General features: G+C 43.0%; 1 protein-coding gene across 1 annotated transcript; it reads left to right on the top strand.

Annotated features, from left to right (window-relative positions):
* The first annotated feature begins 6,273 nt into the window (after positions 1-6,273).
* LOC130738434 (ABC transporter A family member 2-like) lies at positions 6,274-9,150 on the top strand. Its single transcript, XM_057590439.1, has 7 exons — positions 6,274-6,402; positions 6,552-6,641; positions 6,819-6,962; positions 7,043-7,348; positions 7,427-7,507; positions 8,356-8,532; positions 8,792-9,150. Exons 1-7 carry the CDS (start codon positions 6,364-6,366, stop codon positions 8,984-8,986), a joined length of 1,032 nt encoding a protein of 343 aa, XP_057446422.1. The 5' UTR covers positions 6,274-6,363; the 3' UTR covers positions 8,987-9,150.
* Positions 9,151-11,731: the final 2,581 nt, after the last annotated feature.

Raw genomic sequence — 11,731 nt, 5'->3', positions numbered from 1 at the left:
AGGCGTGGAAAAACCTCTCTTCTTCTACGTCTATGAGTACTTTTTCCTTGACCTAGGGATCAAACTACCCTTCTCCCCCTTCCTTCGCCAAGTGATGAGGGAAATTAACGTGGCTCCAAGTCAACTCCATCAGAATGCTTGGGCCTTCATTCGGTGTTTCGAGATTCTATGCAACGTCGTTGGTCTTAAAGCGAAGACTGCCCACTTCTTCTACTTCTACGCCGTCGAGCCAAAATCTTTGAAGACCCCGACCCCCGGGTGGATCTCTTTGAAGTCTCGTACGGGCCGGCAGCGCCTCTTCCCTTACAAGAGCAACGTCAGGAATGGACCTAGGCGCCGGTACTTCTGCATAATCGTGCATCCTACTTACCCTGAAGCTTTCACCCTTCGGGACGGGACTGCTCTGTTCCTTTTCTACTGGACCAAGAGCCCTCGCGACGTTCCGTTGCCGTCAGATGCATCGCTGAGTGATGACGATAAAGTCATTCTCGGCTTTTTCGCTGGGCTCCCCATCCTCGAGTGCTCACAGATGCTTGAAGCCGCTCGTAAAAACACCCTCGACTCATTCCTAGGAGGAATGAACTTTACTGAAGCCGCACTGAAGCACGCCCTTGCTGCTAAAGTGTTTGAGTTCCCTCCCGTTTTTAACACTAATGGAATCAAGAGGAAACACGCTGCCGCATATATCGATGCCGAGACCGTCGCTTCCCCGTTAAATAAGCGGACCAGAGGATCCACCTCGGTTGATCCCACGCTTGGATCTTCGATCGATGCCGCTCCTTCTGAAACAGTCGGGACAGCCCCAAATGTTGCTACTCCTGGGTCTGGCGAGTTTGTGCCAGACACCTTCCCTCCGCTAGAGATTGATGAGCTGGCCCCGAGGCCTACCAATGACGCTGCTCAACCTTCCTCCACAAGAAAATCCCAAAAATCCAAAGGGGGCGATCCTGGCACAGATGGAAACTCGGGGGTCATGATACCCTCGCCCCAAAAACTGAAAAAGAAAAAGAAAAAGGTCAAGAGAGCCAAGGCCGCCAAGACCGGTGAAACATCTTCTTCTCGCCAAGGCATGGTGGGCGAGGATGCGCCTAAATCCAAGGGGGAGGCGGGACCCTCGCCCCTTCCCAAGGTGGGTGAGGCAGGACCCTCACCCCCTCCCAAGGAGACTCTTGTTGGTCAAAGTGTTCCTGAGGGCGCTGCCTCTGATTTCCCGCAAACAATCCTCCCTTCTGACCATCCATCCCAACAAGCTGGGGCAAGCTCATCCAGGGCCTCCCCGGTCCACACAGTAGGTCATAGTGATGAGGATCAGGCTCCTGCTGCCTCGCCTTCCCCTCGCCCTTCTTCTCCCGCCATCTGGGATTTGAACGATGACGAGAAGGAAAACTCTCCTTTAAACCAGTAACCCACTCCTGTGAACTTTATGCTGGCTGATCCTTTCTTCGGTAATATGAAAGGAGCTGAGAATCCTGACCTTGATGGTATGGCCCAAGAAGCCATTTCGAGCCTTTTGCGCGCGGGGTGTCTCTTTGCCAAGTTATCTTAGGATTCAGCCTCAGTCGCTGAAGTTGAAGAGCTTCGCCAGAAGGCTGAGAGTTATCGTCTCGCCACACTAGAGGCGTATGGGGAGCGTGACAGGTTGCTGACTCAGGTGGTGGCCCAGACTACAAAGCTGAACAATTTGGGAATCGAGATGATTGGTCGCGAGACCGACTTATCCGCATGCGAAGAGAGAATGGAGGACTTAAAGGACGGCGGGATGATCTGCAGAAAGAGATGGAGGTGAAGAACGAGGCGATCGCCGCGAGTAAGGCTGCTTGCATTGTTAAGGACAAGGAAATCGCGTTCCTGCGCAGTGAGTTGGGATCGACGAACGAGTCTCTCGCCGAGGTGAGGTCTCAACTAGAGACAAAGGCCAAAGCTGTTGTTGATGCAGAATGGGAGCAAGGTTAGTGGCCGGGGCTGCTGCTGAGGCTGTGGAAGAGCGCGTCGTGGTTTTTTCCTCGCCAAGGCCCAAGTCCAGTATCTTTATGAAGGAATCAACCTCGCGCGGAATGAGAGCCTTCAAGAGGGTTACGTCCCACGAATTGGTCGGCCCTGATGACCCCTCAGGCTTCACTGCTGAGTATTTTGCGGCTGCTGAAAACGCAAGGGAAACAGAAAACGTTAATGCAGTTTGAGTATTTTGTATTGATATTTCCTTACCTTTTGTAATTAACATTGCTCAGTGTTATTTAATGGAAGTTTGTCGCGATTTCACTTATCCAATTTTTTTTTTGTGTTCGCCCTTGTGCCTTTAAGCTTTGTTTTTTGTGCTCGTGTAGCGATTTTGAATGTGCCGGTGGAAACTAGGACTTTTGCTCAGTCTGGGACTGAGGCTTTTCTTCACACCGATATTTCCCGTAAGAGCAGGTGTGGCCTTACCGGTTTTGTCCCGGCGAGGACTTACAGTTGCTAGGGACCCAATGGCCATATAGGTTTACCCAGACTTATGCCTAGTTTTATTCTCGCCCATATTTCGGGGAGGTCTCGTTTGCCCATATTTCGGGGAGACTTTTGGGATAAGCAGCTTATCCCGAGATAAGGAGCTTATCTGCACACATCGCCAACGAGAGGTCAGCGATTCGCGCTGGACTTTCCAAAGCAATCCCCAGACATCAAAGTCGTGTTGGGATTGCCACCTTCGGGGAATTTTTCCCACCGGACGAGCGTGACATGTTAGTTGAGTTGTAATCTGGGTTGCAGCGGTTCGCACCAGACTTTTCCGGAGCGATCCCCAGACATCAAGGTCGTGTTGGGATCGCCACCTTTAGGGAATTTTTCCCACCGGGCGACCGTCGTATTATAGTCGAGCTAGGAGTATTGCTTGAGAATGTCCTTTTGTATTTGATTTGTGAAAGATTTTACATCGAGTGATGCCTCGTTAAAAAACTTCCGTGTCGGAGAAAAAGAGTGCATCTTAATTTTTGGCCCTAATTTTTTGGTTCCTTCGCTACGTCCTCGCTCCTGCTTCCTATATGCTTCCGCTTCCAGCCCCTCAAGTCAAAGTATCACTCCCATCACCTCTTCTTTCGAGCCCGACGTGCTCGCCACCCACTCATTGCCCCGCCCGCCTCGTGGTAATGAGTGACTTCTCCTATCTTGCCTTTTTGCTTGTCGCGCTTGGATGTCCCTGGCTTGAAAGCTACCGAACCCACCGGCTTCCAATATCTTGCCTCTCTTTTTCCTTTACCTGGGCGGCGACTCACGAGGTTCCCTCTCCTCGCCTTCTGCTTGTCCTTAGACCGTTCGCGCACCCCGTTACCGCTTTTCCCGTCGTCTCCTTGCTGGATGATTCGCTGATCCATTCCCTGAATTGCCACCCCTTTTCCCTTTTGTTCATCTCGCCGTGCATTCAGGAGATTCGGCTTCCTAAACATTGGCAATCCCCAAAGCGTTGGGTCCTTTGGAATCCAGCTAAAGAGGTCGAAATTGTCCTCTACTAGCTTCTCCAGGCGCCTCTCTTGGATGACCGTCAGCCTGGGCTCGATCGCCACCACCCCTTTGCTGAATTTATACGCCTCTAAATCTGCGATCACACTTGCCCAACGCTCTTCTGCATGAGCGTCCGTGAACTGTCCATCCCTGCCTGTCCTGCCATCTGTCCTAACTTGTTCTTGGCTACTCCCTGACCTTGCTATCCCTCTGTCAATCATCTGCTCCGATCTCCCTTGTCTGTCTTGATTACCTTGGATGACCTTAACCTCATGACACCTGTGTCCCTCGCCAGCTCCCTTTTTTCCATACAGACTGAGATAGTTGTTATCACATTCTCCCACTCTCCTCTGATCAACCACAATCTTTCCCACTCTTCCACACATCAGCAGGTATTTCACTGCCAGGTGAGCTGTCGAAATAACCGCGCAGAGGCGATTGAGCGTGTTCCTTCCAATGATGATGTTGTATGACAATACGACCTGCAACACAAGATACCTTACGCAGAGGAGCTTGACATTTTCGTCGACACCAAAAATTGTGTCCAAATCTATATATCTGTGTACCCAGACTTGCTCGCCCGAGAAGCCTACCAACGTTCCTGTGAAGGGCATCAAATCTTTGTCCGTCAGTCCCAACTGATCAAATGCATCGCCGTAGATAATGTCGGCGGAGCTCCCCTGGTCTAAGAGAACTCGCCGCACATTGAAACTGTTGATCCTTATCATCACAACCACATGATCATCTTTGTGCGTTTTGATCCCCCCGAAATCCATGGATGATATCACGATATTTGAATGTTGGAAACCAAATGGGGTCTCATACTGTTACACTGATGTCACTGCTCTTACGTGCCTTCGTCTCGCCGAGGCCGTGTCTTCGCCTCCACCAAAGCCACCCGTGATTGTGTTTATTGTTTCAACTGGCGGCTCAAGATCCTTATTAAAGGTTTCTTCCGTCCCCTTCTTCCTTGTCGCCAGTGTTTCCTTTTTGTCAGTGGTTGGCGTACGTGATGACCCTATTTTAGTAGTTTTTTTAGGGTCATTTCTTTGAGTGTTTTGAGTCTTTTTCTTTGTCTCATGTAGTGTTTCATGCATTCTCATGCATTTTTATGTTTGTTTGAGTTTAGTTTTAGTAATTTTATGGTTTTATGAGGGTTCTTTTTGCATTTTTATAGAGTTTAGGACTTGCATGTGTTTTGTCATGGTTTTGTGAGGACTAAGGTGATTAAAAACCCTTTGAATTTCTTGATTTTACTACTTGTCTTGGTCCTTTAATGCTGCAGTAGGTTACTCTTGAAGAAAGAAGGCCAAAATGGTGAAGAATTGATGAGAACATTCAAAGGGGGGTTACAAAAAGCTGAAAAGTCACTAGAAGCGTGTGTCTAGCGCTCCAGCGCCCTTGCCTGGCGCACCAGCTGGCCAGAAGGGAATGTTTTGTTTCTGCTTCATGGGCGCTCAAGCGCCCCAAATCAATGCTTGAGCGCCCTGGCTCGTCCAGAATGCCTATAAATAAGGCATTAGGCCATTTTGTTTAAAAACTTTTGATTTTTACTTAGATTTTCACCAAGTATTGAAGCTTAGGAAGTGCTTTTGGGGCTTGTGAGAGGCTTCCACCTTGTATTTTCCAGGTTTTCTTTACAGTTTTTGTATGGATTCACTAGCCATGAGTGGCTAGTACTCTCTTTTGCTTTGGGTTCAATGTGATTTCATGAATTTCTAGTCTTAAATCTTATCCCTATGCTCTTGTTCTTGAATCTACCTTGTATTTCAATTCTATAATGCATGATTAGCATGGGTGCACCTTTGTTAAATGCTAAATTACAATCATATCGGAAGATTGTTGTGGTTTAGGGACTTGGGTTGAAATTGATCTCTCTATGCTTTCTTATAGGAATAGAGTGGGGGATTGGTTTTGCTGGCCTGAAAATTGCATGCTTTTAATCCTCATATAAATGACTAGGTACACAAGGAATTAGGCTTAGCTTTTAGTATGGGAGAATTGCTCATGTGAGGAATCAATGAGTGAGTTTCTAGGCTATAACAACAAGGGGTTGATTCAAGGTTCCAATTGCATAGGGTAGGTTGACTAGGAAGGATTGGATGAACATTAACCCAGAGCATCTTTATCAATTGATATTTTAATCTCTTTACCATTGCTTATTTTGCAAACTTTTGTTACAAACAAACAAATCCAAAATCTGAATTTTACTTGCTTTCAAACTCACAAGCTTCAAGCTTAAACAATAATTCTCACTCACGGTCCCTGTGGATTCGATATTTAAAACCAGGAGATATCTGTGCACTTGTGGATTTACCAACAAGTTTTTGGCGCCGTTGCTAGGGATGTGATGTGCCAAACTGCAAGTATACAGTTTCGCCCGGGGTTTTAGTTATCGAACACAAGGATTGTGATAGTTTACTTCTAATGTTACCAAATTCTCGTTGTAAGGACGAAAAGCGAAATTAAAAGAGGGTTTAGTTGGTTGATAGAACGAAGTAACAAGAAAACGTGAAAAAGATAATTACTGATTTGAAATCACTTAGAGAAAAGCGCACCGGGGAATTGATTTCGTTTACCCTTGCTATATTTCTACCCGCTACAATTATATATGAAATTAGTTAAATCTGTTCCTGGTGCTAAGCCTATATGTACTTGCTAATCCCTTAGTCAAGCACCCCTTCTAGTTAATTAGTGATAACTAATTCCTTAGTACCTAATCATAATTAACTAAAGATTCAATTTCATGTTCAGGCAAACACAAATAAATTGCTACCCTTATCCCTAAGGCATAGAGACCCTTATTCAATTTCTTCCTAGATTCCTCATTAACTGAAGTGTTGTATCACAGCATTAATTTATGGACATTCCATCCGAAGCTCCATAGGGATGTCAAACATTCGAAAGCTTATCGGAGTATGCCCCCAGGTGTCTCTCCCTCTCTCTCTCTCTCGCATTGTATAGACACATTATTTACCACATTAAGATTGGATAAATATGATTTTCAATTGCAATGACTGTCCCTTCTCTCCTGATTAACTGATGACTGACCTGTTACTGAATTTTCTAATCTACAGTTTGATATCCTATGGGATGCACTATCTGGCCAAGAACACCTCCAACTCTTTGCTAGTATGAAAGGCCTACCCCCAACTTCCATAAAATCAGTATGTCTGCTCCAGGCCTGACATTGTTCTGTACAGTCAAAACACACACACACACACACACACTTTGTTTCTCCTGCAGAGGAGTTTAATTGTTGTAGTTCATAATATTTGAAATTTTTAACTATTATGGATTCTATATCTCATTCCTTTTAATTCTTTTTGTTCTGATAAATGTAGATTACCCATACATCATTGGCTGAGGTGAGACTTACAGATGCAGCCAAAGTGAGAGCTGGAAGTTACAGTGGAGGAATGAAGCGTCGTCTCAGTGTTGCAATTGCTCTTATTGGTGACCCTAAATTAGTCATTTTGGATGAACCGGTATGGAAAGCTAGTTATTTCCTTTCACGCATATATTCTGTCAACTGGGTTACAAGATTAATCTTTCAATTTTATTTTAGACTACTGGTATGGATCCAATAACGAGGAGGCATGTGTGGGACATAATTGAAAATGCAAAAAGAGGGCGTGCCATTGTTCTTACAACACATTCTATGGAAGAAGCTGACATTTTAAGTGACCGCATAGGAATCATGGCAAAGGGAAGGCTCCGCTGCATTGGCACCTCAATCAGATTAAAGTCACGCTTTGGAACTGGTTTTATTGCTAATATCAGCTTCAATGGAAACAATATTGAAAACAATCCTGCAAATGGAGATGCAATATCACCAGAACATCGTGAGGCTGTAAAGCAATTCTTCAAGAATGTGAGATGAATAATTTTGTTGATTTAAAATCTTATGATGAACAAAGGATTGATTTTTGACCCTGAAATATTTTGACAGCATTTAGATGTAGTGCCAAAAGAGGAGAACAATAACTTCCTTACTTTTGTGATTCCTCATGACAGAGAGGCACGCTTGACGGTTAGCTATCTTTTCTGGTCCTTGATTCCATTTCCTTTAAATAAGCTTTTCAAGACCAGGGTTTGAATCTTTTCTTTTGCTAAAAGACTGATTAGCATGGAAGCAGATCTTTTATTGGAAATTTCTAGTTTAAGTTATTCCACTGGCATAATTTTTAGTTTCTGAGTCACACTAGTTACTCTGGTTGTGCTGATCATGTGAAGTTCTAAATCCTTACTCTGTAATTAGAATAGACTGTAGCCAACTTATTTTTGGTTTCCGAAGGTATCCCCACAGCCGGCAGCCATAGACTAATCCCCTCGAGGCTCGGAGATCACATTAAGTGGGTAGCCAACTTATTTTGTGCATAACCTTGAAACACCTCTAATTAAATTTTGTACCTAACCTTGAAACACCTCTAAGTGAGTAATTTGAATGGAAAAATACTCGACTGATTCTTTGTTGCCTAAAATGAAAAGAATGACCTTTCATTTATGCATCCTGTTCTAATAATTTGGGAACATGTTTTTGGTTTGTTCAGTATTCTATTTCTGCATGAAAATATATTTTCAAATGTATCCTTTGTATGCCTTAATGTCACAGTTTATACTCAGGTATAACTCGTAAGTTTACATTCCCCGTCGACTCATAGTTGCAGTTGCAATCATGTAAACAAAATCTTACTTCATATATTTAACATAAGGCTGCAAATTTCTTAGGTAACATAAAAACGAGATGAAATGGGCAACAATGTGGCTATATATTAGTGAGAATTATATAGAGCACACACCAAATGAGTCACAACTCAGAAGATTGTGCTTATTTATATCGGTTAGCGTTGTCTTACATTGCTATTACTTTCCAAGCAGAACTTTTTTTCGGAGCTCCAAGATAGAGAAGAAGAATTTGGCATATCTGACATTCAGCTTGGTCTCACAACTCTTGAAGAAGTCTTCTTGAACATTGCAAAACAAGCAGAGCTGGAAAGTGCTGCAGCTGAAGGGAGCTTAGTAACTCTGACTTTAACATCTGGAGAGTCTGTTCAGGTAAGTGTAACTGTATTTTGTTTTCAGTATATACCTCTCAAGAGGTTGATCTCTTGTTGATTATGTTAATTTCTTTAACACTGAATATAAATGTTTATGTATCCACTAGTTCAATTTTCAACGTACATCACTAAATCTAAAAAATCTCTCAACATTTTAGAGTTCACTTCTTCAGAGATTGCCCTTTTGCTTTTCAATTCAATATAAGTTTCAACTATGACAACGCTCTTTTGTGCTGATAAATAAAATAATCGTGCAGATTCCTGTAGGAGCTAGGTTTGTGGGAATTCCAGGAACAGAGTCTGCAGAAAACCCCACAGGTTGTATGGTAGAAGTATACTGGGAGCAAGATGATACTGGTGCCCTATGTATTAGTGGTCACTCTCAGAAAGTTCCAATTCCTCAAAGTGTTGAGCTATCAACAACTCCTACTACAAACCCCATAGAAATTTAGGCCGCTCAGAATCAGTACATGGGGTTGTGATTGATCCCAGTCAAGTTAGCTCAGTCAATTTTCAGTGATCCCAAAAAGTAAGAATTTAACATCAGAGAATAAAATACAAAATTATAGCCATAAGTTTAAAAATAAATGCTCGGCACTTATACCGGTATAAAGTTACTTGTTCGGATTCATTCCCCTTTCTTCTTTTATATCACAAACAAAAGTCTGAAGTTTTGTTTAGTACGACCATATTTTTATTTTAAATTAAAGGCCGCATATATCCATTCTTACCAAGAGATTAGGAATTGAATTCATGTCGCATGATGACAAAGTTGATAAATTATTACATTTTATGCTTAATTGTAAAAAACATATATAAGGTGTGTTTGAAAATCTTTATTTGAGTTTTCCCGTATAAAAACACTCAGCAAGTAATTGATTAACCTTATAAATTACTTGTAATCTTCTTTAAGCTTCTTTATATCAGTTTTTCACAAACGTCTTTACATACATGTAAATTTTTTTAAGCTTAAACATTTATGCAACGGGGAATTAGGCTCATAGTTCTATAAAAAAGGCACATAGTTCTCTAAAAAACTTTCCCATTCTCTCTCTCTCTCCCTTGACCTAGCGCTCGACGGGTGGTCGTTGCGCCGGCCTCCTTGTGCAACAACGGGTGGTTGTTGCGCCGGCCTCCTTGTGCAACAGGAAACCCCCTCTCGCTTCTCTTTCCTCCCTTTCCTTGGTTTTCCTTGTTCCTGATGTGTTTTCAAGGTGTGGGCGTGTGGCAGCTAGGGGTTCTCTCTTCTTTCAACAACAGTCTTTGGTTGTTGGTGATGCCTCATCGGCCTTGGCCTTCGCACACCGCCGTATCGTCCTTGTTCCCTAGTACAAGACCATTGCACGTGCGACTATCATCGCCTATGCTCTGCCCACGCGTCGATGCTTCACGATTGTTGTTTCGCTCCGCTATTACATATTTGGGGTTGTGTAAGACCCGGATTTGCAGAACTGGTTTAACTGTTTACTTTTCCGACTCACGCGTAGAATCAGTGTAAGCGTGACAGGAGTTCGCCGTTTGAGAAAGTTTAATGAAGAAGAAAGTTCAGGAATTGCTTGAGGATAGTATCATAGTCGTTTCAGGAGTTAGTGCGAGTCGTCTGCACACCCGCCTTATGGCGAGAGTGTCCAGAATAGGCTAATTTCGCTCTTAAAGCAACGTTTAAGTGAAATTTCAAATCCTTGGAAAAATAAGAAGTTCTCTTTATTTTTCCTTCGACCAGTGTTTCATTTCGGAACCCTGGACTGTACGCACGATAGGATTCACTTCTCGGAAGTCCGACGACGCTAAATTCTTTTCTTTAAAAACCCTAAATTCAATCACTGAATGAAGACTTTTTCTATTTGGAGCTTCTAACGAAGTTTCCATCCGCATTGCCAGATTTCTTTCGACGTTTCCAATCTTTCTTCAGAACGAAGTTTTGTCGTCCGACCTTCACAGCAAAAAGTAGTTTTTCGGGGCAAATTAACTTACACGCTTTTGGATCGTTTTTCCCTAAATCTAGAGACTTGTTTTGAGTTCTGAAATTCTGTCGCCAGAATCTCGCTTAGAATTCACCGTTGAACGTGTTGCAAAAATCGGAATCGCGAAATATTCTTTTTCCCGCGATTTCTCTCTCCTATAAATAGTGAAAAATCAAAATATCTCACCACAACTTCCATTAGAGGCAGCGGGTTTGAGGGAGCAAGGAGGAGAGAAGAACTTCGCCAATTCTTGACCGATCTTCGAGCTGTTTGTCTCTATTTCACGGCATCGAGTTAACTTGCTTGATTCTTACCTCTGATCATTGTTTTTATCTCGTTTCTTTATCTCTTTCTGAGCTCAAAGTTTCGAGCTTTTCGTAAAACTATCCGTTTTTCCCGAGTTTTCTTTTGGTATACCTTCTATACTTGCCCAACAACCTAGAACACTCACCGTTGTTCGCCGATTTGACCGAGTTGTCAAAGATCTGAAAAACTGCTTAATAACCCTTTTGTGCACATATCGAAACTTTAATGTGGAAAAGCCACAATCCGACTTAATGCCTTTAGGATTAGTTGCTACAAATGTCGTTAGGAACATCGCCATCAATTTTTTTTTCCGAAGTTTTAACTTTGAGTTTTTGAGCTTTAATTTTGGACCAAAATGCCCCTAACTAGTCGTAATTCGATCCGATCGTCCGAAAAAATTTTCGACAATTTCTTTACCCTAGTTTTACCCTAAAACTACCTAGGAATTAAATTAGATCGTAGAAAAAGCGTCGGAACCCTTTTTTCTCTTAGGGCCGAGAGCATGTTTGGTGGGGGGGGGTTTCGTTTTGCGATAACTCGTCCTCTCGTGCTCGATTGTTGTACTCTGAAGCTTCAATGCTTTGTCTATCGTTAATTAGTTGTATTGTGATCAAGCTAATCGATTTTGTTTGGATTTCTGCTTTGTTTTCTCCGAGGTTCAGTTGAAGGAACTTTGGGTTTTACGGAGCATTTGTGTGAGGAGCACCTAAACCAAGAGGCTGGAACAACTCGAGGTTAGGGCAACTTACCTATTAGCTAAGACTGCATGATAGGCGTCGATAAATTCGACTTATGTACTACTTTGATATTGATTATGATGATGAATTATTGTTATGTTGTTTTCCATGACTTATGATATTGATGTGTTATTTAATTGTGCGTTTTGACGCGGATTCGGAGTGAAGAATCATTGAGCTGATTACTTTT

This window comes from Lotus japonicus, chromosome 1, assembly GCF_012489685.1.
Source record: "Lotus japonicus ecotype B-129 chromosome 1, LjGifu_v1.2".
NCBI classification, from domain to species: Eukaryota; Viridiplantae; Streptophyta; class Magnoliopsida; order Fabales; family Fabaceae; genus Lotus; species Lotus japonicus.
The sequence above is the reverse complement of the archived record's forward strand: the minus strand, read 5'-3'. Positions and strand labels throughout refer to the sequence as shown.

Bases quoted from the DNA above. Each gene is read 5' to 3' on its own strand.
- LOC130738434 (XM_057590439.1), top strand. From the start codon at position 6,364: ATGTCAAACATTCGAAAGCTTATCGGAGTATGCCCCCAG. The intron at 6,403-6,551 runs GTGTCTCTCCCT...TCTAATCTACAG, and splicing joins TTATCGGAGTATGCCCCCAG to TTTGATATCCTATGGGATGC. The intron at 6,642-6,818 runs GTATGTCTGCTC...TGATAAATGTAG, and splicing joins CCCCAACTTCCATAAAATCA to ATTACCCATACATCATTGGC.